The 27,874-nt window shown below is 39.7% G+C and overlaps 1 protein-coding gene across 2 annotated transcripts in view; it reads left to right on the forward strand.

Annotated features, from left to right (window-relative positions):
• Window positions 1–1,149: 1,149 nt before the first annotated feature.
• Window positions 1,150–27,874, forward strand: part of LOC126253385 (transcription initiation factor TFIID subunit 4) — a 202,753-nt gene continuing 176,028 nt past the window's right edge. The window contains exons 1-2 of one of the 2 annotated variants that reach the window (XM_049954690.1): window positions 1,150–2,413; window positions 10,905–11,099. In XM_049954690.1, coding sequence (XP_049810647.1) covers window positions 1,349–2,413; window positions 10,905–11,099 — 1,260 coding nt within the window. In that variant the 5' untranslated portion in view covers window positions 1,150–1,348. The remainder of the gene's footprint in view (window positions 2,414–10,904; window positions 11,100–27,874) is intronic. The other variant, XM_049954682.1, reaches the window with a different exon arrangement.

The following is a 27,874-nucleotide window of genomic DNA, read 5'->3' on the forward strand; positions in this document are numbered from 1 at the left end:
GTATTATGATTATCATGTAACTTTGTGAAAGAGACTAATCAAACTGAAACTCCATTATCCTAGCATCAGAAAATACAAAAAATGCAAAATAATCACGAACATTTTTAATGGAGTGCCATCTACACACATAATGTCTCACCAAAAATTAATGTTTTACGATCTGTTATCAGCTGCTCTATGAACTGTGTGTACTAACATATTTGTTTTAATTTCAGAGCGTCTATTTGTTAATATAGCGCTGGCTACATGAACTCTCAATAAAATAAAACAATCAACTTAAATCACAAGTACTTGAGCTTAAAATATGCGAGAATTCGTTAAGCTCTGATTTTTTTTAAATTTTTTCTTAGTTTTATAAAGAAACGTGAAATCCATTACAATTTTCAGCGCTCTCGTTGTCGCTAATTTATCTCCTCTTGACTTTCAACTTCGGATAACTTCTGCATCACAACATTTCTATTAAGTTCCTTAACAAATTGTATTCATATCAGTTCAAGAACTGGTCCAACGAGATTATGAAAAATCCCTAGGTGTCTAAATTATTTTTATTTTGTATCCTAATATATTGTGTGTATTGAAACGAAACATTGTTAAAGCTTTCTTTTATTTAGGTAACTCATTAATCTTCTACCGTAAGAAGTGTTTCACGTAACACCTGACATGAACGACTTTATTAGCTCAGTGATCTACATCATAAACAAGTTACACAGTCTCGTTGTCCAAATAATTTTTACACTTACACTTGCTTGGAGATATTGGCCTCCTTTACATACCCGTCGCATGCGGATGAGTGTTGCAGTTATTGTGCAGTATTATCTGTTGCTGTTTCGTGTATTCTACATCGACAAATTCAGAAATGCACATCTTTCTTCAGTGAACTTGTCAATGTACAGGAAAGGAAAGCATTATTTTTATTCTGTATTTTAAACAAGATTACTGATCAGTTTCTAGAAAAGAAGGAGTGCGTGCTGATAATCTCGACCGAAAGTTCTAACACCATCTTACGTGTATTCGTCGATTCTCACCCAATTCGAGCTATAGCTTCTCATTACGCTGACGTGGACAAAGATGTCAATAATGCTACACAGATTTTGTTTGTCTATATCTGTTTGATATGCGTCGAAAGTCGCACAGTTGTTGTTTGATAGTGTTCGATTTCAACAGAGTAAATTTAGAACCAATTCTTATCGCCAGGCAAGTGGATTTAAACAAAATAAGCAAGTCTGTAGATGTAAACAGTACGCGAACTAGCATTCACTTTTTGAGTTACCTGAAGGGCAATGCACTGTGGGTACGAGTTGTGTGGTGCGCATGCGCAGTTCAGTTTACAGTTGGAGCTCGTCAGAAAATGGCGTCGGCTAAGTTCTTGGAGGAAGCACTCAGTACAGACGTCGATGAATCAGCAGTCAGTGCTATTGTGGGAACGTTGGAGACACAGTTAGTGACTACGCAGCCTGCAGTTTCCAGTCAGCAAGGAACATCTGCGTCAGTGAATCAGAATCATATGAACAATACTATTGCTAATGGGGGCACTGTCTCAACACAGAAACACGGTGTTACAAACGGTGGTCCTCCATCTATGAATATTTTGAATGCAGATGCAAATAAAACTATTTCTTCTAGTACGATACAGAGTAGTAATGTTGTTCATTCAAGTGTTGTAAATACTGTCGTGGCTTCTCTTCATGGAGGAGTACCTACAAGTGGATACTTAAACCAAGTAACTTCAAGTGCTAATCAAGGAAATATAACAAATATTAGCAAATCTCACGAACCTGTTAAAGTAGTTTATCCTCCTGGAAGTCAAACGAACACTAGTACTGTCGGTATTAACATAAACAACAGAGTGAATTTCCCAACAACAGCCCTTCCAAATGGTAATCTTGGATTGTCTCCTATTCCGTCTCATACAGTGTTAAATGCAGTCACATCAACAGTCCAGAGTGCAGTGTCACAGTCTCATTCACAGTCTGGAGCAAGTGTTACTGGTAAAATTAGTGGTGTAGTTAGTGTTGACGGGAAACCTGGAACTGCTTTAGTGATAAAGGCTAGTGGAAATAATAATGCAACTCAAGGGACACCAATAAGTGCTAATTTAGTGACAGTCCCAATGACTGTAAATACTACCATGGCCCTGACAGGGTCATATGTAAACACAGCTGTTGGAACTACTACTGGCACTACAACAGGAATGTCAGGTGTGGTGACATTAACAAAACCAGTTACACATTCGGTGGGGACTTCACAGACGTTGGTAGGGAATTCGCCTACTATTTTACCAGCAAATGTTCAAATTTTGAATGTAAATGCAGTTCGATTAGGCACACCTGGTCAGCAAGGACAGAAGAGCATACCACCAAGAGTTGTTATAGGTGCACCACATATGGTTGGTGCTAGACCAGGGCAGCCAGGAGTAAGTATTTCAAATAAATTTGATACTGTCTGCTTTAATTGTGGAATTATAGGAGTGCTGGAATGTTGTGCTACTAGAGTTGTTTATTAGTTATTTACATTGTCAAAATGAAAGATATATTTTGCACAGTACTGATCATATCTGGCAGTAAAAAGCTTGAGTTATTTAATGGTGTTATCATTACAGTCATATTACCAAGATTGGTGATTTTATTGAGATTTCCTGAAAAATCACTTCTGTTGTCAAGTTTTGTTTGTATACAGCACTCATTTTGTTGCTTGGGTGAATTAAATTCTAGAGAATGAAGCTAGTTTTTATTTTACAAATACATTGCATAGTGAAATCTGTGATAAGAAGCTGAAACAATCAGTTGTGGTACATTAATTGTTGCCTGTTAGCCATCCACCCAAGGTACCAAATAGGCAATGATTTGTTTATGTTTGCATTCACACATTTTCAACATTTGATGAAATGATTCTTACTATTTGCTTTGCTTTTAATGTTAGGATAGTTGCAGTGTTTTTTTCAGTTATTAGATTGTTTCACATCAGTAGCTCTATCTGTAAAAATAAGTTTAGCCACATCAGTGCTATACATTGTGGAGTGGAGTGTGTTTATTTTTCTCAAGCAGCATTGCAGCAAAGGTGTGAATTACACAATATCTGCATCATATTGAGATTGTGGTAAATAATGGTTTATTTAAATAACATTGCAAAAGTGGGTCATTTTTTCTTTCAGAATGTTAAATTATGGCTTGCTTTTATGGGCTTTTGAAATGTGGCAAAATAATGTAGTGTATATTTGTGTTATTGGAGTCATTGTATTTTTATCTATTTCGTATGTTATGACTTAAGAGATGTATAACATGTAACTTGACTGCAGTTGACAAAAAATGGTCAGAGGTGCTGTCAGTTGGTGGTGTCCTTGTCATATTTGCCTTTGTTTATACGCATCAGTGGATGTTTATATTACTTAAAATACAGTAAAATTATTGTCTAAGTAATGAGTTCTCATTTTATTAGAGTATTCTACAATCAAATAGAATTATATGTATAAAGTGAAGCAATTATTCATTTATGCAGGGTCTGTTGATGTAACCATAATCAAGGTAGGGGATAGGTGGGTGACTTACTTGTGTCCACTGGTAGCTTTGTCTTAGATTATTGTCATACTATGGATCCTGAATAATTCTTACACTTACGACACAAATGCTTATATAGTGATTAAAGGTAAGAGATTGGCTTACGTTAGTGGCTCTCCTCCCACCCTCCACCCCATTGTGTTTTATGTAGTTAATATATGTAATGTGCACCAATATATTTGTTGGTTATTTGTCTGTCATTTAATACAGCTTTTCTGGATTTGCCATGCTATTTTCTATTTTATAACAAAAAATGCATTGAATATGGCACAGAAGTATACATCAAACTATGTTACAGATCAGTGTCTCACCGCAACTAAGATTTTGTTTTTTGGGGGTGAGGAATGGTACTATCGTGTTTTAGCTGTGATTCTATCCTATTGTCAGAGTTCTTCATTTTTATATTATTTTGCCGTTGTATCATGTAAATGATGTACTTCTGCAAACCCATGGAAAGACAAGTTAACCTTTGAAAATATTAGGTCAAAGAAATGATTGTAGCTTTGCAAAGTGTGATTAACAGTAATCATTAACTTACTGTAAAACAGTTACTAAACAGTTGGTCATTGCCATTTCCTTCAGCATGTTCTGTCATCTGTGTCTAGCTACTGTATTTCCTTCCTGTAGGGCTTCCCACTTCAACAATTTCTTTTTAATTATTTTGGAGTGTGAGAAATAATAGAAATCTATAGGCTACATATCTGAATTGTTTTATTTAATCTGTTTTGGTAATCTGACTACAGGATCACTTTGCTGATTTATTGTATTACTTATATTAATATTGTAAATAATTAACATATATTTAATTCGATTCAGAACCAGTTGCATGATGTAGTGATCAGAAATTAGGTCTGTGTTTTCATTAATGTGTGTAATGAACTGTATTTTTTTCATAGCTATCATTGTGTAAGAATTGAGGTTTGTTTGTGTTGTGCGTTTGATGTACTTGAGAATGGCTCCTGCCTTGTCACTAGGATGAGCTGTGGTAATCCAATTTTCTAGTGAAACTAGATCCCATGTGTTGGATTGTAAGAATTTTTTAGCTTAAGTTAAATGCCATTTACACTTGCTATGGAACTTTTCGTAATATTATACTGTAAAATGGCCTAGGTTGGTTGAACGTGCTGATGCCGGTCATTGGGTTTGTCTTGTGAGATAATGAATTTGGTGGTGATGTGCACATACAGTGACAGAACATAACACTGACCAAATTTATTTTTCTTGCGTATTTTTGGTGGTAAGGGGCTGATTTGTATTGATGTTAAAGATCTAGGTTGAGTTGGAAGATGGCAATTTGGATGTGAGTTGATAGAGCCAGTGAGTGAGCAAATGAAATCTTTGTTATGGTGAGATACTGACCTGTAGCATAGTCCAAGAACTAGTTTAGGTTGCAAAGTGACAGTTTGCTTCAGAGGCAGTGAAGCTACTGAATTTAATGTCGTGAAAATGACACAGTTCTTCTTCTTATGTTTATTTCATGCCCTCCATTTTGATTATGTCATGGGTCAAAGCGCATGAGTGTGGCATTGACAGGTTCAGTATTTACATGTCCTTATTTTTCCAAATTTTGTAGGTTGAAACAAACATCAGTGACCAGTGACTTATAAAATGCTGCAGTTACGCAATTAACAGTATTGGAGAGTCTTTTCATAACTGCAGCATGTAGTTCTTTTGGAGTAAATAACAATTAGTTCTGCAGCTGTTGTTGCCTACATTAGTTGATTCAAACAATTTGAAAAGTTTCATCGTGTGTAGTAGTTAGTTAATCAGATAAAAACTGTGATGGGTCATTCCATGGCAACTCACGTTACAAAGTGATGTTTATATTATAAGTTTTGGACAATTAACAGAATAAAATGTTTCTATTAAATTTTTTTGGCTTAACGGAGGCGTCCGATCCCACCCGTCGGCTTTGATCCGTGATGTAAGGGTTGTGGTGTGTGACGTCACAATGGCGCGGAGTTTTGTTGAGTGTGTTGTGTTTATAGGTGTTGTTTTGTTGCAGTTGGTGGTGCCCTCTGGTGTTGTGTTTATGGTTTGTGTGTTATGTGGTGTATTGGGTTCATTTTGATTTTTCTGCTCAATCTGTTAAGGTATTGGTTTTGACTGTGCTTACAGAAATTGGTTTCAGTGAGTTAACAGTCAAGTTTTTGTTGTGTTTAAGTTATTGTAGTGCTGTTTGCTGTATGTCACATGTTAATTTGTTTAATTTAATTTGTGGCTGCTTTTGTTAGTTATGGATATGATGGATAAATTTAATAGTGCTTGTTTGCATGCAGAAATGGGGGACAATACGTTGTCCCTCATAAAATTTTTACAACTATTTGGGCTGCTGGCCGAAGTGGTAAAGTGGGACTTGTGTCGTCAGGAAATGCGCTTGGCAAAAGTTCCGCCGTCTCGGACCAGGGACTGCTACATGTTGCGGTGTCGTAGGGACAACTTACGGTCCACCATAAGGCGTGGTACCTGGTTCGAGAGGTCTAGGTTGGGCATGCAAGAGATTGTGTTGATGACCTTTTTTTTTTTTTCACATGAGACTGTTGTGGGTGGGAGGACAGTTTTTGACTGGTTTTCGTTTTGTAGGGAAGGTGTTTTTTTTCTTCCCCCCCCCCCCCCCTCTCTCTCTCTCTCTCTCTCTCTCTCTCTCTCTCTCTCTCTCTCTCTCTCTCGGAATATGTTAAGTACAGGGGTAAGTTCAGTGGGCCTGGGATGATGTTGGAGGTTGACGGGTTGCAGTTTGGGAAGAGGAAGTATGGGAGGGGTAAGTCTGGTTGGTTTATGGGTTGGGGGGGGGTGCATTGCATCTGGGGGTGGTTTTTTGGAGAGTGTTTTTATGGTTTTGGAGGGGTGCATGAAAAGGGAATTGGTGGGATTAATTTAGGAGTGTATAGAGGAGGGCAGCACAATAGTTTCTAATGCTTTTTCACCTTATAGGTGGTTGGGCAAGGGGGGGTATCATCATTTAGTTTTTAACCATAGTTTAGAATGCAAGAATTATGAGACTGGGGAATGTACAAATGCAAATAAAGGATTTTGTGGGGTGGTTAAGTCAGTTATTGGGAGGGGAAACAGGCGCTCTTCTAACCTTCAGTCTCATTTAGATGAGTATTGTTGACGGAAGTGCGTCCCTGGCGACTATTGCATTTTTCGTGTATTTTTTTCTAAAGGGCAATTAGTAAAATGTATAGGCTGAAGGTGGTTGGTTAAGGAGGTGGTGTGAAGGTGGGTGGCTCGGGGAGGGGGTGTAGTTTTTGGTAATGTTTGTGGAGGCAGGTGGGTGGGGAGTGGTGGTTGTTTTGTGATTATGTTGTGGAGGATCTATTTTTTTGCAGTTGTTTTTGAGTTGTTGTGTGTGATTGAGATTTGTTTATTTTATGGTTTTTATTTATTGATGAATCTTTGATTTTTTGGGGGGGGGGGGAGAGGAGTGGTAGGTTGTGGGTAGGTTGGGAGTTTCTTTTGGTTGTGTTTTTTTGTTGGTGTGTGTGTGTGTGTGTGTGTGTGTGTGTGTGTGTGTGTGTGTGTGTGTGTGTGTTAGAGTGCAGCGCCGGAATTATTTTGTGGTAAGTGGTCTCTCTCTCTCTCTCTCTCTTTTTTTGTGATGGTTGGTGATGTACTTCTGTGTTGTTTGGTTGGTGGTATCGGTGTTTTGGTATTGTGAGCTGCTGTTGAGCTATATGGTCAAGGGAAGTGTTCAATTCCAATTTTGTTTGTCAAGGTGTTGGTTTTGTGGTACCAATAGTTACAGCGTTGGTGTAATTTTTGGAGTTTTATAATGTGGTATTGACTGTTACAGTTGAGCCATATAGGTGAAGGGAAGTGACAGATTCCAGAGGATATTGTGTGTATTGGAATTTGGGAATTTTGTGTTGTCGATTTATTTCATCATTTTGTGTGGTTTGGTATGGTGGTGTGTGTTTGTATGTGTTTATATTTAGTTTGCCCACACCCAAAAACCCCCATTTCCCATGCTTGTCCGGTTAGTTTGATTATAATTTTGGTGCAAGATGTGTGTGTTGGTGTTTCGATCTATTTTCGTGTTTGTTGTCATGTTTACATAATGACGTAATAGGTGCCATATTGCAGTCATAGTGAATGGTAGTTTCCACCATATTGGTGACGTCGTGGGTCAAAGTAGACGGCGGAATCGGACACTTCTGTACTTCAAAACATACTTTATACAGAATGCTCTATAAATCTGTATTACAATAATTGTTACAGTACTATATTTATAAAACCAAATCTTATAATTATTCTTGGTAACTCACGTTACATTTCCAAGAAATGGCTTTTGTATATGATAAAGAAAATACAAAAGTCTGCTCTGTTTTATGTGAACATTTCTTGTAAGTTTTACACATAATACCAGAAGATCTTATAAGTATTTTAACAAAGTTCCAAACATTTAATCTCCAATAAAATAAATATTAAAACATAATGAACAGGTAACTCGCGTTACGACATATGGTAACTCACGTCACATTGTCACAGATCACAGTCAAGCTTGAAATAACCACGGGAATTTACTACACTTGGAGGGTTCACTTTTCTGACAAGCTTGTCTTTAGTGTAGTATAACTCATCTTTAATTTCAGGCCACTTCCAAAAACTTCCCATCTTTCATAATAACATCAACTTTAAACTCACCATTTTCAATTTTAGAAACATTACCAGGAAAATATGAATTGTCGTATTTTACCACCACCCAGTCATCTACTTGTATATCAAGTGATTTTTCTGTTCTATATGTGTCTTCCTCTGCAGCTGATGAAGTGGTGTGTCTTACAACTTCATTATTGTAGAGTTCCAAGTGATGAATTTTAGAAATGTTCAAGAAAGGATTGCAGTTCTTGATTAAGGCCGAGAGATGTAGTTTTTTTGCCTCTGACTAAAGTCTTCTTCGCCCATAAGAACTTATGTCACATTAGAAGAAGAATTCAACAATGCTTTTATCAAATCTGTTGCATTGTTTACAACACATTTCCTGCTTTTCACACGAGACCAAACTTGGTGTTTGACAGCCTCACCAATTTCATCCACTGGTCCCTTCCCACGAGAAGTTGCAAAGTACTTCCATGTAATTCTTTTGGCATGACTCTTACTTAAAACTTTTGTAGCCTCTCCAATATATCTGTTTTTAAACTGGGAAGCAGGACCATCTGACCAGATTGTAACTTCTCTATCTTACCAGATAGCAAGACATAGGGGTGAGAAGTACCTGAATGCCAAATCATGGCAGTAAAAATACTAATTTGATTCTGCTGCCATTGTGTACTTTGAATTTCATCTTGACTTACACATGTAAAATTTTCATAAAAATCGATTTGCATCATGGCAGTTAGCATCGCAGAAGCCAGTGATTCCTTATCACTCATATTTCTTTGGTTGTTCTCTCTTAAAGTAGCAGTGCTCTAAAAATTTCAGTCCTATGGTAAGAATGTGATCAAATAAGATTCTATAATGTACCTTCTTCTTCTACTTTCAAAATTCTGCCATCACCCTCCTGCCACACATACCATTTCATGCCGTACTCTTGTACACAAGTACATAAATCAAGAAGTTTAACTGCCAATAAATCTTTATATTTCATGCACTTTCCCAACCAACAATCGGCTGTAGGCTCTGCACATAGAAAAAATTCTGGCCGGTTACTGGTGTAAGGTATTTGAGGTACTATGCTATGAAGAGAGTTAATAGCACAAATGAAATTCTCATGATATCTGCAGACACACACATTGTGTGGAAGTTTATTGGCGAGCATGACATGTTTAGGTCTTAATTCTGCGAATTTACTTTTACCAATCACTTTGCAATTTTCTTCACAAAACATTGCATGGGCTTCTTTCGAAGAGAACATCACGTGTCGTACTTGCAACTTACTCTTACCTTTCTCACGTTTCACAGTCACAACATCTTTGCGTCCAGGGGCCTGTCTGCTAATGTCATCCCTTTCATAGAATTTGCTCACACTTAATATTTCATCGCTTATTTTTTGTTTAGAGATTCTTTCTACTTCTAAAAGTTCAACAGATGTGTGATACAACCTTCTAATAACAAATTTTTGTTTTCTGGGTGATGCTGGAAGTACAGATTTCACTTTTGATATATCTTTTCCCAATGAAGACCTATTTTTATATGGTGGAGAGGCAGAACTATTTGGTGTAGCTGAAGATAATTCCTTTAGCCACTTCCTGTACTTGGCAACTCTTTCTCTAACATTCTGTTTCCTGTCTGCAGCAATCCTTTCTTGTTCTCTTTTACTCAAACATTTTTCCAGTTCCTGCTTCTTTTTCCTGAATTTTTTCATAGTTTCCTTGTGTTTGATTTTATACTCTTTATATCCGCCTTCATCTTTCAATTTCTGCCTTCTTCTTCTCATCTTTTCAGCTGCACTTAAAGGCATTCTGCAAAATTGCAAATTTTTGTAAAGTAGAAATAGCTGTACCCTATGGGATTTTATGTCGCATATGGAGATAAATATACATTAAATATGTTGTTAGTTGTGTTGTATGTAATTCAGACCCAATCTGACTGCTCAAAATTATAACTAATCCTACAAAAATTATGGTAACACATGTTATATAAATATTGGTAACTCACATTAGGCTATGTGATTTAAATATCCTATTCCAGGAAAGGCTTTCAGGAGGAATTTGAGACACCACCAGGTACACTTATGTGAAGGACATCATGGCATATAAGTTTCTATACTTATATGGATTTTGTGAAAATCTTAAAAAAGTTGGCATTTGGTAACACATGTTACACATTTTGGATTAGGTTATATAAATGTTTTTGTATTTACATGCTTAAATTGTTTGCTTCTAAAAATATATCAAAAAGAAGAAGAAGTTATGCACTTTAAAGTGATTATAAACCATAAAGAATTATTATAAATTTCATGATTTTTTACTTACCTTGAAATTGATCAGATCTTCTGCGTGAACAGACTCAACAATATAGTCTTCAAAACAATGGTTCCCACAAGTAAACAATAGGTTTTGGAGGGAAAAATCAATCTTGCCAACAAAATTCGATGCCCAGCCTACATATGTAATGGGGGAAAATATTCCCACAGAAAAATTAATTTTTTGATCATAATTCCTCGTTTACATGGAATGACCCTGATGGTGCAAAGTATTTGTGGAAGACATACAGATAAAGAATACAGAGTTCTCAGTCTTTGGCATTTCATTACATTGACAGCAGCAAATTGGGGTATGACCCTGTGTGTCAGAATTTAAAATTATGTATGAACATTTTGTGGCGTCTCTATCACATCTGATTTCCACTTTACATAATCTAATCTCTTATTCTTTTTTGTGTTTGTTTTCACTTGAAAACTTGTAGCAGATTACACTACAAACACTACAAGGCTTGCAACCTGGTACGCAAGGTCATCTATTGCTGAAGACTGAAAATGGCCAGTATCAATTACTGCGGATGGGGCCTGTACCGACAACGCATAGTTCGACTGTTACTCCAAACAGTGGCACTGCTACAATACCAAGTGGCAGTACCTTCAGGATTCAGTCAGTTCCAGCGGTAAGTTTCATATTATATTTACTGTCGTCTTAATATTTTATTGTTAGCGAAATTGGTTTTGTAATTCAGCTTCAGATTATTAATGTGCAGACAGCTGAACAAGTATGATTGTCATTCCACTGTTAATTTTATTTTTTGATTTTACTATGTACCAGAAGTATAGTTGGAAGGTTCTGGTAGAATGTAAATAATTTAGGAGTAAAGGAGGCCACTCGGCGAATAAAAGGAGCATTGAGTCTTCAAGCAGCGTAACGTAGGCAGCCAGCCAGCCAGTTGGTTGGCAAGGAATGTGGAGGGAAGGGTGGCTAGTACACGGACTAGGTATGTGATGCGTGGATGCTGGAGCCGGTGAGGAGCGGTGCACGATGACGGTGATGTGAAGACGTCACTTGAGAGGGGGTCATAGGACAGAGGAAAGGGAAATTATGTGGGGATAGTGGGTTAATGGAGGTTGATGCAAGGAAGGTTACAGGAGCTGAGGATGTGTTGCAAGGATAACTCCCATCTACACAGTTCAGAAGAGGTGGAGGGAGGAATTCAGGTGGCCCGGGTTGTGAAGCAGCCATTGGAATCCAGCATGATCTGCTCAGCTGAAAGTTGTGCCACTGTGTAGTGAACTGACCCATGTGTAAGGCCTGCAAAAGCCATCCACCCAGCACTTTCTACTCCAGTCCTTTCATAAACTTAACATACAACGTGAGAGTCAGGGCCACCTGTGAAAGCAGTCACTTCATATACCAACTCTGCTTCAGTCACTACAAAGCCTTTTATGTTGGTGTGACAATCAACTAGTTGCCTGCCAGAATGAATGGCCACTTCCAAATTGTGGCCAAGAAGAAACTTGACCATCTGGTGGCACAACATGCACGTGAGGACAACATTCTGAATTTCAGTGGCTGCTTCACAACAGGGCCATCATATGTAAAATATTGATTTTACTTAAATTGAAAAATATTTGCCTGAAACAGATATCTGTCAGTATTGCCGTAGGTTGGAGGGTTTTTCTTTCAAGGTATTTAGTTACCTTCCAGTGCTTCTCTTTGACTCGGCTGTCCCAATCATGAATGGTACACGATTGTTGACCAAGTAATATGCCATCAATTTTAAATTTGCAGATAATGTCCATGAATGTTTTTCATAGTTCTCATATTTTGTGTGCCTCTTCGTGGTAATAGGTATTGACCCCAACAAATTTCCAATACCTAAACATACACCTTTCAGTCTACATTTTGACAAGTCTATAAACAACCTCCATTGACTTAAGGATCTAAGTGATGTTACAGAAGTTCAATAAACCCTTCAATAACACAACAACAAAAAACATATGGTCTTCTCCTTTAAAGAGTTTTATTAATTCCTTTTCTCTGTTTCTGTACTTGCTTTCATGTCGCCCAAGAATGGGTGGTGGAATTGGAATGGGAAGAGATTCACCATGCGTAACTGGTTGTAAGGTTGAAGAAATGATGGAATATTTTATATTCTTACTTTTTGTATTATGACCCTCAACCTTAACAATACAAAAATAGCAAGTCATGTTTCCCTCCAAACCATGGGCATTGCAAAAAGCATTGATTTCCTCTTTCCATTTTTCCACTGTCTCAGTCTCTCTCTCCTACTTGCAATAAAATTTCTTGCTGTGAAACTTAGGTTCAAATGCAGCTACATCTTTTGGAAGCTATGAACTTGAAGCATATGCTGTACAAAGAAATGATATTGGGGCAACAATGCCACCACAGCCCAGTAAGGTAGCATCTTCAGAAACAGTGATGATTGCTACAGCACAACCACAGCGGGAAACAGTAATGGATCTACCTGCTGGTTTCAGCAATTCACCCACTCAATTATTGCAGTTATGAGCACTCTCATTCATCCATACATATTTTGCAATAATGGAAAAAATATTTCAACAACGGAGAGTAGACAACGGTCTTGAGAAGTTCGCTTCGGTGATAACTAACCTGAACAACCAGACCTCGGTGTTAATATCAGACTTTTGTGTGGCCTACTTTGAAAAGAGAAACATGCCTTTAGGTACATTCCTGTATTCCTTGTCAGCAAAGTAATGTAGACCAACATGTACATGCTGATATTGGAAATTTTGAAGGTACCTCTGCTAGATTCACACATGTTAATATGCACCTCGTTAGATCTCTACCACAGTCAGAAAGTTAAGGTATTTATCTACAGCCATAGGAAGGTGTACAAGGTGGGCAGAGGCAATTCCAATACACTATATAACAGCTGAAACTATAGTGAAGATATTTCTGTGTAAGCGAGGGGTTGCACGTTTCGCATGCTACTGTCAAGTTATATGACTGATCAAGGACGTTACTTTGTGTCCACACTGTTCCTAGAGCTGGCCAAAATTTGCGGTTTCCAATGCCTCCACATGTTTACCTATCACCCTGCCAGTAATGGTATGGTGGAACGGCAGCACAGAATGCTGAAAGCAGCATCGATGTGTCATCAAGAGAGATGGATGGAAGCGTTACCATTAGTATTGATAGGCCTGCAAACAGATCACAAACCTGACGTTGGTACGTCAGTGACTGAGATGGTTTACTGTGATCTGCTACTGATTCTGGAAGACCATTTAGTATCTGTCTCACTGCCAAAGTCAGAGAACCTCATGCAGTGTGTGCAGCAGCTAAAATGTGACTGCATGAATGTATGTTGCATACTGCCTTCACGCCATGGCACCCATACACTAAGATTTGCATGGTTGCTCTCATGTAATGTTAAGAACAGACTTGACCAAGTTGTCCTTACAGCCGCCTTATACTGGCTATTTTGAGGTGCTGGGTAGAGAAAAGTACAACATTGCCATATTATACAATGACCTTTCAACGAAAGTCTCGATTGAACATTTTAAGCCAGCGTGGGTTTTACTCACACCAATCTCAGGTGCTTTACCTGTGCGTCAAGACACAGCGAACGCAGAACAAACTGAAAGGACGTCTAGTGCATCATCCGAGACAGCGCCACAACTGACAGATGCGTCACCACCACAAACAATCCCGTCACCGCTCCCAAGACATCAGACGCACACAAGAACTGGCCATTGAATTAAAGTATCAATACATCCCAGGGGCTCCACATTTTAAGAGGGGGGAGGGGGTGCCTGTGTGGCAGTATTTTTTCCATGCAGCTGTGTGAAATGATGTCGGAGTGTGCAAGGTGTTTCTTTGATGGACGCTGTTTTTTATCTTTTCTGTCGTGTTAAGTAATTTCTGAGTGTTTGTTGATTCTTCTTAGCATTAAGTAATTTTGGCAAGATTGGAACAAATAGAGTTATATTCATTAATTATATGCTGCACGTGTTCTATTTATGTGATGTAGATCCATGTCTCCAAACGATTAAGATCTGAAATCAGCACAATAAAGTACTTCAAGAACAGCGGAAGTTACACAAACACCAAAAATCATGTTTTGTAATATTGTTAATCTAATATAACTAATGGAATACATAAATTGCTATCAACAGTTTACTCCTTGTTTTTTCCCCATGAGTGTTGTGCATTTGTAAATGTGTTGATTGACTAGTATTTATTTTGTACATTCGACCAAAAATTGAGTGTTACAGCCCCTCTTTGGATCTGACGAAATCAGGTGATTCTCAGAAAAAAAAGAGACAGAAAAACACATTCCCAGATTATGCTCTTTGTGGACAAGACAAATTGTTCATATATAAGGAACATGGACACAGCAAAAGAAACTGGTATGATTCTAGAAAAAGCATGTGAAGACTCGGTATCCTTATGTAGAGTGGGATTGTGTAGAACATTAATCACAACCAAATGAGATAAATGCAAGTTCATAGACAACTATAGTGATAAAGTCATAATGAATGCATTTTAGTTAAATGAAATAAAGTTTTCAGTGAGTGAAGAGCGGATAGGAAACTAATCATTATCAACCTATGATTATGACACTTGAAAACAGTGATGCAGGTGTTACCAGAGATTGTCTTAAAGTAAAACTACAACGAGATGTCAAACCTGAAGAAGCAAGTGGCGATAAAGAATGATTTTTACATCTAAATGAAAATTTCATACAAAAGTATTATTAAATGCTGCAAATGTAATGAACCTAATCAATCGCTAAATATTGATTGAGCAAGAACTAAAAAGGAGAAAAATCCTCAGAAATAATCATAAAGGTAACGTAACTATAACATTCTCATAAAAGGGTGATGTGGTACATAGATTCTTGTGCCTTGACTCACATCACAAACAATGGAGGGAAGATTCATAATGCCAAGCCATGCAACAGCCGTGGTCAGTGTGAGAGATAATGGCTGTGACTGAATGATTAAAGTACTCAGTAGTAAAGCAGCTTCGTAAAAAGGGAGAGAGGGATAATGAAGACAATTTTAGACCTATTTCTACGCCATCAGTGTTTGCTACAGTTATTGAAAAGGCTGTGTATGTAAGGATAATTGATCATTTTATATCACATGATTTGGTATCAAATATACAGTTCGGCTTTAGAAATCGTTTAACAACTGAAAATGCTATATTCTCTTTTTCTCTGTGAGGTATTGGATGGGTTAAACAAAAGGTTTCAAACACTAGGCATATTTTTTGATTTAACTAAGGCGTTTGATTGTGTTGATCACAAAATATTGCTCCAGAAGTTGGACCATTATGGAATACAAGGAGTAGCTCACAATTGGTTCACCTCTTACTTTAGCAACAGACAGCAAAAGGTCATTATAAACAATGTTGAGAATGGCTGAGATGTGGGGTCTGAGTGGGGTACAGTCAAGTGGGCAGTGCCCCAGGGATCAGTGTAGGGGCCACTCCTGTTCCTTATTTATATAAATGATATGCCCTCTAGTATTATGCGTAACTCTAAAATATTTATGTTTGCTGATAACACTAGCTTGATAGTAAGGGATAATGTGTGCAACATTGGCTCGGTTTCAAATAGTGCAGTTCATGACCTAACTTCATGGCTTGTAGAAAATAAAGCAAATGCTAAATCACAGTAAGACTCAGTTTTTATAGTTTCTAACACACAATTCAACAAAAACTGATGTTTTAATTTCACAGAATGGGCATATGACCAGTGAAACTGAACAATTCAAATTTCTAGGTGTACAGATAGATTGTAAACTGTCGTGGAAAGCCCACATTCAGGACCTTGTTCAAAGACTTAATGCTGCCATTTTTATATTCCTACGGTATCTGAAGTGAGTGATCGTTCGATCTGAAAATTAGTCTACTTTGCTTATTTTCATTCGCTTATGTTGTATGGTATTATATTTTGGACTAACTCTTCCCATTCTAAAAGGCTATTTTTGGCTCAGAAATGGGCGGTTCGGGCAATAAGTGGTGTAAGTTCACGAACCTCTTGTCGACTCCTGTTCACTAGTCTGGGTCTTTTGACATTGGCCTCTCAATATGTATACAGGGTGTCCCATTTATCTTGACCACCCTAAATAACAGTTTGTCCAGATGCAAATTACAAAATGTTTCAAGCAAATGTTCTTTAGCCGTCAGGGGGACATCAATCAGCATGATTGCCTTCATTGTAGCTTTGGTTTTAAAAAGATATGAACAACAGTATGACTTTTTTAAATGGCACCCTTTATTTTTTATTCGGTAATTCATTTCCTCTCCTAAAGGCCTGTTCAAAAATGTGTCACAGTGTAACATTCACTGAAACACAACATTATTAATTACATAACACAACATTGACGTTGATGCTCCCAGCGCTTAGTGCAGGTACTCGGAGTAATGGAACATATACAAATGCTGATGTTGACAGAGAACAAATGTAAACATTGGTAGAATGCACACACGTCATTCCGTCAACCATCATCAGTTGAAGAGTTGTGTGAGTAGAATGTACATCAACGAAGAGAGGTAGAAATGCTACTCATCTATGGGGAATGTAAGTCAGCAGAACAGTAATTGCATTACTGTTTTCTTATGTACAGGTATATTTAGTACAGTAGTTCAGTCCTTTAAAATACTGTTGTGTAGTGTAGGCTTACAGTAAATACTGTCCTTCCTACAATCTGCATCGACATAATGTTTCTTTTATTTTGTTGTTGAAGGTAGGCGAAATGCTAACTTCCCATCGGATGTTTTCTCGTCTTGTTGCAATGTTTCAGGAAACGGGAAGTTTCAACCCACGCAACGCAATCATCGTTGCACTTGCACAGACAAAGCTGCCGAAGTTACTGTTCTTGCTTCCTTTGCTATGAATCCACATGTGAGCACACAACAGCTTGAACACGAGATTGGCATTCTTAAAACCGGTGTACATAGTATTCTTACACGTTACTGGTTCCATCCTTACCATGTGCATCTGCATCGAGAATTGGATGGGAATGATTTCCAGAATCGTATACAGTTCTGTCAGTGGCCACAGCAGCAAATCCTCACCAACCCGAACTTCTTCTCCAGTGTTCTATTTACCGATGAATGTCCCTTCTCAAACAAAGGACAGGTAAATACAAGGAACATGCATTATTGGTCCAGCGACAACCCACGATGGCTTAGACAGGTGGAATGTCAGTGACAATGAAGAGTTAACGTTTGGTGTGGGATGCTTGGTACTACAATTATTGGCCCTTATTTCATCAATGATAGTCTAAACGGCACAGTATATGCGAACTTCCTCACAGGAATTCTTCCTCCTCTTCTGGATGAAGTGCCGTTAAGAACCAGAATGCTTATGTGGTATCAACAGGATGGATGTCCAGCACGTAATGCCTTGCTTGCACGTCGTGTTCTGAACCGAAGGTATCCTGCCAGATGGATTGGTCGAGGAGGAACAGTTACTTGGCCTGCTAGGTCTTGTGATTTAGATCCTCAGGACTTTTTTCTTTGGGAATGCATTAAAGACATTGTCTATTGTGATATTCTAACAACTCCAGAGGACATGCAGGGACATATCGTGCTTGCTTGTAATTCTCTTCAGCAGGCAACACTGGAAGCAGTGAAAAATTATTTCATTCAACAAGTGCACCAGTGTATCTGTGTCCAGGGTCACCACTTTGAGCACCTTTGAATATTCTACTGCTGGGCAATGGTACAGGAGAGAAGTCAATTTTGTGTTACGTATTTACTGACAACTCCAGCAAGTGGACGAGTTTGTGATCCCGGGCTCAAAGTCAGTGTTGTGCTATGTAATTAGTAATGTTGTGTTTCAGTGAATAGTACACTGTGATAAATTTTTGAATAGGTCTTTAGGAGAGGAAATGAATTACTGAATAAAAAATACAGGGTGCCATTTAAAAAAGTCATACCACTGTTCATATCTTTGTGAAAAACAAAGTTACAACAAAGGCAATCATGCTGATTGATGTCCCCCTGATGGCTGAAGAACATTGCTTGAAACATTTTGTAATTTGCATCTGGACAAACAGTTGTTTAGGGTGGTCAAGATAAATATGACACCCTGTACATTCCTTACTGTCATTTCTTAGTTACAACAGTAGCTATTCCCAAGAATAAGCAGTTTTCACTCAGCTAATACTCGGCAGACATCAAATCTGCATTTGGATTGGACTTCCTTAACTCTTGTGCAGGAAAGTGTACAGTATACTGCTGCATCCATTTCCAATAAGATACCACTCAGTTAAAAAATCTCAGCAGTTATTCACGCACTTTCAAATCGAAACTAAAAAGTTTCCTCACGGGTCACTCCTTCTATTCTTTCGAGGAATTCCTTGAAAAATTAAGCTGATTCTTGTTGTATTGTTGATTGCATTTACTTAAACTTATGGATTGACATTTTTTTGGGTCATAAACATTTTATTTTTATCTGTTATTACTTTTATGTTGTAATTTCATGTACTGACATTCCATGATATTGGAGATTTGCTCCTCAGTTTGGTCCTACGGAACGTGGTGTGTGTGTGTGTGTGGGGGGGGGGGGGGGGAATAACAGGCACAGTGGGAAGACTTTTGACCAAAGTTCTCATCAGGAAAGAAAGACATGTATTCACATAAACAAGCACAGCTGACTCACATGACCTTTACCTCTGGCTGCTCAGGTTTGCATTGCAAAACCACATCACAAGAAGCGGGATAAGAAGTCACAGAAGTTGACATTCAAGCACTACTGCTGGGCAACTGAAGGCTAAGGATACTTACCAAGTAACTGTCAGCAGAAATGTGAATTTCCTGGAGGATGAGAATTTTCCAAGCTCAAAGATAAAACAATCTAATCTTACCAATGATTAGGATTGGGACAAGAAGCAGTTTTTTTCTAACATCAGTACTTTCATAGTGAAGGAGTAGTTAAGTCATTAGACTGTGAGTTTGAGCCCTTTTATAGCTTTGAGGCTGGAACACTGAAGCTCAAGCTGAGGAACATATTTTAAAGGAGATAACACCTCCAGGGTCAAGCAGAGGAACAAAATCCGAGGAGTGGCCTGGTCATATGACACATTTGAGAAGAAGTATTTTGAATCTCAAAAAAATTCTTTGAACAGATTTTTTGAGATAATACAACCAGTGAGCCAGTGCCTCGGCATGGAAATTACACAAAATCATGAAAAAGGAAAAATTTGAAATCTTCCAGGAATATTGTGTAAGAAATGTTCTGCATTCCGAAGAAATGTGAAATGAGTGAAACCAAGCCGGTTTCAACACCACTCGAACTCTGTTTGAACTTGAGGTAGTCAAACCAATTCACATCAGTGCACCTTAGCACAAGGCAATAGGAAGTTATCCACATCTATCTGATACCTCCATACCGGACATGTTTTGCTATTAATCTCCTTAGCTGATGTAATCACTATTTTAATTCTTTGACTTACTAATATTTTTTCCAATAGTCAACCCTATATTTACCACTTAAATTTACGAAAAAGCAGCATATTTTGTCTTACACAATTTTCTCAGTTTTATATAATTTTTTTGAGAGGAATTCTGTATAAGTCTTACCTTAGTATTTACTGAAGTGATGAGGAGTGAAGATGATACTGCCCTCAGGGGCTCAGCATTCGTTTGTTGAGTACAGGCTTGATGACTCCAGTATTCTTGAGCTGGGAACTGGTAAGTGCCACCAGTCCCCTGTCACTGTAAGCTCTGGACTTGCTTCAGCGACCATTAGGTGGTGTGACAGTGGGACATTGTGTGTCATAGGGAATGGGGATCTTGGCTTGACCATCTGGTTCATGGCGATGGTAGAAACATCTATTTATAAAACCTCTCAGTCTTAAGGTTTGCTACATGCTGGTGGGATGCTTGGCTGTTGAGGTGAAACAGTCATTAGTGGGCAACTTCTGGGGAACCTACCTCACCTCAGTTGTATAAGGCTTACCTAGGCATATGGGGTTCTGTCTAGGTGACTTTTATGGATCCTTCGGAGGTTTCTCTTTCTCTTCCCAGCGGAAAGGGTGGGCCGCTGGTAGGTGCCAACATCCAGTCAATGAAGATGATTTGGATAGCCAGTCTTCCTGATTCTGGACTTCTGCAGAGTGGTGGTATTTGTAGTAACAGAACATATGCTGCTAGCCAGAATGTGTTTTTCGTAGTCAAGTTGAAAGAAGGTAATTTTGAAAAGGTTTTGCCCTTCTGTATTCAAAAGGGCCTAAATGGAATCTGTGCTCTTTAAAGTCAGTCAAGCACTTGTGAAATGGGACATCGTCAGTGGAAACTTCTAATTCCTAGCAAGCATTTAACCTCCAAAAAGCTAGAAGTATTGGGGAGTTTGCAATAGAGACAGAATTGTGCAACACCTTGAATTACAGCAAAGTTGTTGTGACTTCCAGGGATCTCTTTGTCATCCCCAGAGAAGAACTGAAAGATGAATGGGCCCATGAAGGCATTGTTGATTCACAAAATATAACAGAAATGGTGGATGGTGATCTAGCAAAATTGGACTCAACAGCACAAAACTTTCAGAGCGTGTCAGGGGAGGTTTCCTTTGCCTCAGTGCATGGCCTTATTCCCGAACCAAATGTGCTGTTTTAAGTGCCAGTGCTTTTGGCACATTACTGTCAGACATAAGGGAGAAGCCACTTGTGCCAAATGAGAGAGGGCTGCCCAGGAAGAAGTTGATTGTTCACCTCCTGTGAAGTGTGTCAACTGCTCTGGAGATCACCCTATATGGAATGGGGTCTGCAGTGTCTTTCTTGAAGAAGAGAAGATACAGAAAATAAAAACCACTAAACACAACTCTTATGGAGAGGGCAAAAAGATCTAAAAGGCCATGCAGCCCCCAAAGCTCGCTGCCTCCTTTGTGTCTGTTCTTCAACAGCCAGTCCCTGAAACTGATGCTGCAACAAAAATGGAGGTTGCCAGTGTCAGCACTAGTACCTGTGTCTGCCAATGCACTTGTTCTGCTACAGTTCTGTAGAAGTCCATACTTTCATCCAGGACTTTGGACAAGGCTATGGTTGCTGCTGTTATGTAGCTCCCTGCCCCTCCAAAGGTTCAGGCTGGTCCACCATCTGGTGCTGTTATTACCATAGCCACGGTAGTGGCCCAAAAGCCTACAGGACGAACAATCTGAGACAAAGTGTCAATCACTGACTGAGCCAGGAAGTCAACTGTCCGATGATGGTGAACTAATCCTCTGTGACGTATCTTTTGATTGTACATAAGAGCTAATGAACCTTGTTGGCTGTGACAATCATCTCACCTCGAAACTGAACCTTCTAATATGGTAGCTTGCCCTCCCAGGTGGAAAGACAAGGTGAAAGTGCAACCCCCGTGGTAAATGCCTCCCATCCTCCAGTGGAATGTTAATGGGTTCAGGCTGAATGTGGAGGAACTGAAGATCCTAGCACAGAAACACCCACTGTGCATGTGGTAGCAGGAAATGCATTTTGAAGTGTCCAATGTCCCTGTCCTAAGGTGCTACACAGTCTATTGCAAGGATGGCCTGAGCAGACCAAGGGAGTGGTTACTGTGTTTGTAAATAACACAGACCACTCCTCTGCTCTCCTCCTGGCTACTGACCTGCAAGCAGTTGCAGTTGAAATTCACATGTGTTGGAGGACCGCAATTTGCTCTTTGTATTTACCTCTGATGCAGTAGACTCTGAGGCTCTCACAGATCTCGTGGAACAACCCCCCCTCCCCCCCCCCCCCCCCACCCATTCTGCTCTTGGGAGACTTCAATGCCCATAATGTCTTGTGGGACTCAACCTCCACTTGCCCTCGTGGTCAGGTTTTTAAGGGCCTCATGGCATCCCACGAGCTGTGCATCCTAAACAGCGGTACTTCCACTCATTTTTGTGCTACTACTGGGTAATTCTCAGCCAACGACCTCTCTCTCTGCTCTCCAGGCTTTGCAGACTGTTCAGTAGGAAGTCATTGATGACCTTCTTTACAATGAACACTTTCCACTCCGCATTAACCTACTGGATGGAGAATTGCTTCAACAGAACCCACCGAAATGGATGGTCAGCAGGGCTAACTGGACACTGTTCATCCAGCTGGCTGTATTTGAACATCGCAACAACATCGAGCATTGGGTGGACCACAGGTAATCTATCATGTCACTGACTTATCCTCCCCAAAATACTCAGGTCATCTTTGGAGGCAACCTGTACCTTGGTTGACAGATAAGTGCCATTCAGCAATTAGGGCCGGGCGTGCGGCTGTTTGATGATTAAATACTGTCCTACAGAAGACAACCTCATAGACTTATGAGTCGCAAGAACCAAGGCTCGACATGTAATTAAGGAGAGCAAGAAAAGATCATGGCAAGCATTCTAGGACTCTTATCAATTGTTGTACTTGTTCTACAAAAGTACGGGAAGCCATCTGGTGGATTTCCGATAAACACAGTCGTTTACCAATAGCAGCAGTGCTGAAACAGATGTGTCTCCAAACAACACCTGGCGACATCGCTCAGACGCTGGAGAATATTTTGCAAAAACTACTGTCAATGCAAGCCAGGATGCAGCGTTTCATAGGTGCCGTGTGACTGTAGAGAGAGGCAAGTTGGACTTAAGATCCAACAGTTCTGAGTCCTACAGCTCCGCTTTCTCCATGTAAGAGCTGGAATTGGCACTGTCTGAGACTCATTACAGTGCACCCGGTCGTGACCAAATTTGGTACTGCATGCTTAGACATTTGTCAGTGGCGTCAAAGGAAATTCTCCTCAAATGTTTTAATCTTATGTGGCAGACAGGCATCTTGCCCTACTCGTGGAGGGAGCCAATTCTGATACCTCTCCTCAGACCAGGAAAGGACCTCACATATTCCTGTAGTTACCATTATATCACTTTAACGAACTGTGTAGGAAGACCCTGGCGTGAATGTTAACCATCATTTGATCTGGTTGTTAGAGACAAGCTCCTCTTAGTGTGGATTCGGGAGATATCGGTCCACTATTGACAGCAGGTTGGGACGGCTATTCAGCCGTCTCTTCTATGTAAACATCACTGTTTTGACATCTTCCTTGATATCAATAATGCATATGACACTACTTGGATACATATTAGTATCGTGCAGCTGCATCAGTGGGGCTTTCGTGGCCCCCTTTCTCATCTTCTTACAGTCTTTCCTGTCTCAGCGGTTTTTAGGACTCCAGTTGGTGACACACTGTCAGATTGTTTGAACGGGATAATGGTGTCCATCAGGTAAATGTTACCCTTTTTGCCATAGCCACAAACAGTATCGTGCCTACAGTCAGGAGTCCTGTACCTTGATCCTTATTTGTGGATGATTATACTGTTTTCTGTTGCTCCTCCAGTGTTGCAGCAGCGAGCCACCAATTGCAGCTTACATTGCGGAGGTTAGAGGAGTGGAGTGCAAAGACAGATTTTCAATTTTCTGTGGATAAGCGTGCGTGTGTGCGCGCGCACGAGCGTGCGTGCGTGCGTGCGTGTGTGTGTGTGTGTGTGTGTGTGTGTGTGTATTTTTAATTATTCTCGTCATATTTTTAATTTATTTGACTTGCATATGAGGGACACCATCCTACATTTTAGAGACTCGAGAAGTTTCTGGGCCACATTTTGACTCCAAATTGTTGTGGTTGCCACACCTGAAGCACTGTAGCTACAGGTCTTCGGGAGCAGACAGGGTGTGTCTGCTCCAGTTTTATAAGACTTTTTGTGCATTTGTGGCTGGACTATGGGTGGAAAGTGTATGGATTGGTAGGCCTTCTTATTTGAAGATCATTGATGCTGTCCACCACGAGGGGATTTGGCCAGCCACAAGAGCTTACAGACCAGTCCCATATCCAGTCTCTGCACTGAGGCCAGGTAACCTCCACTGACCATCCAGCAGCAGCTCCTCGTGGTGTGTCAGGCATGTAATTTCCTCACAGCTCTGACTTCACCCACATACCATACTGTTACTAGTCCATGTCTGGAACTCCTTTTCTCCAACTATCCATGAGCCACAATGCCATTTGGGATCCATGTGCGGCGTGTGCTGGAGTCACTCAATGTGGAGGGAGCACAACCCTAAATCCATCATAGTTACTGTGTACTGCCCTGGTTACCACAGAGGCCGAGAGTAATTTTAGATTTGGTGCAGAACAGCAGAGATTACACTTCTCCTCCTGTTTCTAATGTGGTATTTTCTGACATTTTATATGAGCACCACAACTTTTTAGCTGTCTTTATGGATGGGCATAAACAGAGGGCTTTAGTTGGTTGTTTCTGTTTTCACAGATCATGTCCTCAAAGTCCGACTGCTTAAAGAGTTGACTATCTTCGTTGCAGAATTATACGAGATCTTGTGGGTACTGGGGCAGATGAGTCGTTCATCCAGTGCTAAATTTGTTGCCTGTCCTGATTCTTTTAGTGCCTTCACTCTCTAAAATGTCTGTACCCGGCAGATAAAGTAGTCCAGAATATCCAGGAATCCCTCCTCCAATTACAACAAATGAGGAAGGAGGTGTCTTTCTGATGGGTACCAGGGCACATAAGTATTGCAGGGAATGAAAGGGTGGATCTATCAGCCAAGGGAACATGTAACACTTGACCATTTCAGTGTGCCATCCTCATGCAAGCAGTAACCTTGCTGTTGAGCTCCAGAGTCTTGCATCGGAGGGAGGATGAGTGGTTGGAAGTGACAGACAATAAGATTCGTCTAGTAAAGCCTACAACACGGCCGTGGTATACCTCCTTCCAGCCATGTTGACAGGACAAGGTCCTCCTTACTTATATTTGCATAGGCCAAAGCCCTATGATGCATGAATGGTGCTTGCGGTGTACAGATCACTATGCACTACATTTTGTTGGAGTCTGTTTTATTTTCTGACCAGCCGGCCCCAGCGCATTTGGCAACTTGTGAGTTTTTAAAGTGTTATGAATTGTCCAACATTTTTCCCAGGATTTTAGGGAGATGATTTTAATGTGTTAACTGTGTGACTGGCTCACCCATGATTTTTGTAAGCGTTCAGCCAGTCACATTTTCCTGTGCCTCTTCATTGTCTTAGCATGTATGTTAACATTTTCGCCATTTTATCTACATTTGTTTGTTTTAATATGTGTAAGGGTGCTGGTAACCTTGTCTCTGTCTGCCCGTAAGCTCCAAACACACCTGGAGATAATACTGTTTTAGAAGTGTTTGTTGGTGTGGTATACTGGACAACATTCAGGCATGTGCAACACCATTAGGTGTTTCTCACACTCATACTGTGTATCACTTTTCTTCTTCCTTGCTTTGCACACTGCATAATTTTTGGAGCATGCTTTCATGAAGGATTTGGGGGGGGGGGGGGGGGCGGGGGCGGGAGATAAACCTAGCAAAATGGGCCCAACTTGCTGCTTGCAGTGTACCAGGGGAAATTCCAGATCGAGGCCACACCTCTAGGGAAATCTGGTAGAGTGACCTGTTCTGTTATGTCCTCAGCCATGTGAATTCTAAACTTATTGAAACAAGATTTTTTTCCTATCCCTATTTTTAGTGGGACATTTCAATTGAAAATCCAAAGTCCATCAGGTAAAAGAAAATTTTCATATATCCATTGGATATCTTCTCATGAGAGGGAAAGATGACAACTGTTCATCCTGTCTGCCAACTGCATTCATTGAATTGTTATTTTGATTTTACTCATCAGTTTTTCCTGTTGCTGTCATATTGACATCTGTATGGATAGTGGATAAAATATTTACTTCTTTTTTATCCATCTGCTTCAAAGGCATGAGCTTTTGTGAAAATAACATGAGAATCTTTCCTTTTTTAATTTAGATTTTTGTAACTGGGCTCGCATATTTTGCCTTGTGGATCTGACTGTCCCTGTCGTCCGGTATACCACACCAACAAACACTTCTAAAACAGTATGTCCTGTATGATCATTGTCTAAATACAGTTACATGAGGTCTGTAATGACTGCTTCAGTAATTGTGATTCCTTTATTGCTTGGCTCAGATTTTTTTCCAGTATAAATATAAAATCCTGAACAGTAGCCACTATTGAACTCACAAATTTTGAAGACTTTTATATTCTGAAAAGAGCCCGTTTTTGGGGATGTAATTGGATGTAGCAGAGTCTTCCTATGAATTCCATGAAGCTTTCATGAATTTGAGCATCATCTTCAGGATAATAAACAATAAATATTTCAAAAAAATTTTAGATATATTTTTCCCATGTGGAATGTTTTTCCTCTATTATATTCAAAACAATAAATATTGTTTGAGATGCTCAGTAACAGGTTGGAACTTGTCTAGATGGTTTGCAGGGTCAGCATTTTCAAAATTTTATTATTATTATTATTTCATCAGGTGACGTAGGAAATGAAGCATTGTTTGAGTTTGAAGTAGGACAATCAGTTGCTTATCTATTTGTTTCTACTGCTGCATCCTTCGAGAAAGATACATGAACCCAGGGTTGCCACAGGTTCTGGAAATTGGGAAATATCAGGGAATTTCAGACACATCAGTGAAATATGAAGGAAAATTGGAAAAAAAAAACACTGGAAAAATCTCGGTTTTTGTCTCAGTAGATGAAATTGTATGTTTATTGACGTTTCATGCATCGTCACTGGCTGCGTGCAGCTGAGTATGTGCGCTGCTTCCCCACTCCCTCATTACTACTACTTCTCCCCTTCCTAGCACTCCCCTCAGCATGCAGTCAGTGCTGAAACCACTTCTTGCCACTAGCCTAGTAGCTCCTGACGAGAGGCAGGAAGGCATGAGGAGTGGTTTGTTTGGATCTGATTCTGAGAGACTGTAGACGCAGCAGTCAGAGATGGCGGTCATGTGTGTATGAGTTGTGTCTGAGTGATTATGTGAATGTGTGTGTGCTCTCATTTTCTGACAAAAGCTATGGCTGAAAATTTAATTTTGAGAGTATGATTGTCTTTGCTACGAGCCTGTCTGCGGCTCAGCAATCATCTTTATGATGAGTTGCTACCTATCCTCATTATTAGAGATTCCCAGAGTATTTAAAGTTATCTGTTGCGTGGATTGATCACTGTTGTCTCATTTCATCAACGTGGTGTCTATAGCTCGTGAATAGTTGGCCACACGAGTGGATTTCCATGACAGGCCAAAACAGCTGGCTGTTTCTGTGGGTATCTGTAATTGATCGGGCCTGCCGATCTGAGGTCATTTGGTTCCCACTAATGTTCAGGTCCTGCCTGTCGGATCTAGTCTCACCAATCTGCCCGCAGGCTGGGTCTGTTTGTGTGTGGCGGAATGCTGCATATTTTCATGGTTTATCCATGTTTCCAGGACTGTGGTGTTCCTCAGTAGGCCAGAGGCCATGGGCGATGGATTTCAGTAATTGCAACTGTGTCACCGCAAGTATGTTGTACAGTGTTGCATTTCATAGACATTTTATTTGATCTAGTACATTTTGGCACTTAAAAAGTAGTTTATATGTTAGAAAGTATGGACGATAA

The sequence above is a fragment of the Schistocerca nitens genome, chromosome 1 (genome assembly GCF_023898315.1).
Source record: "Schistocerca nitens isolate TAMUIC-IGC-003100 chromosome 1, iqSchNite1.1, whole genome shotgun sequence".
Lineage (NCBI taxonomy): Eukaryota > Metazoa > Arthropoda > Insecta > Orthoptera > Acrididae > Schistocerca > Schistocerca nitens.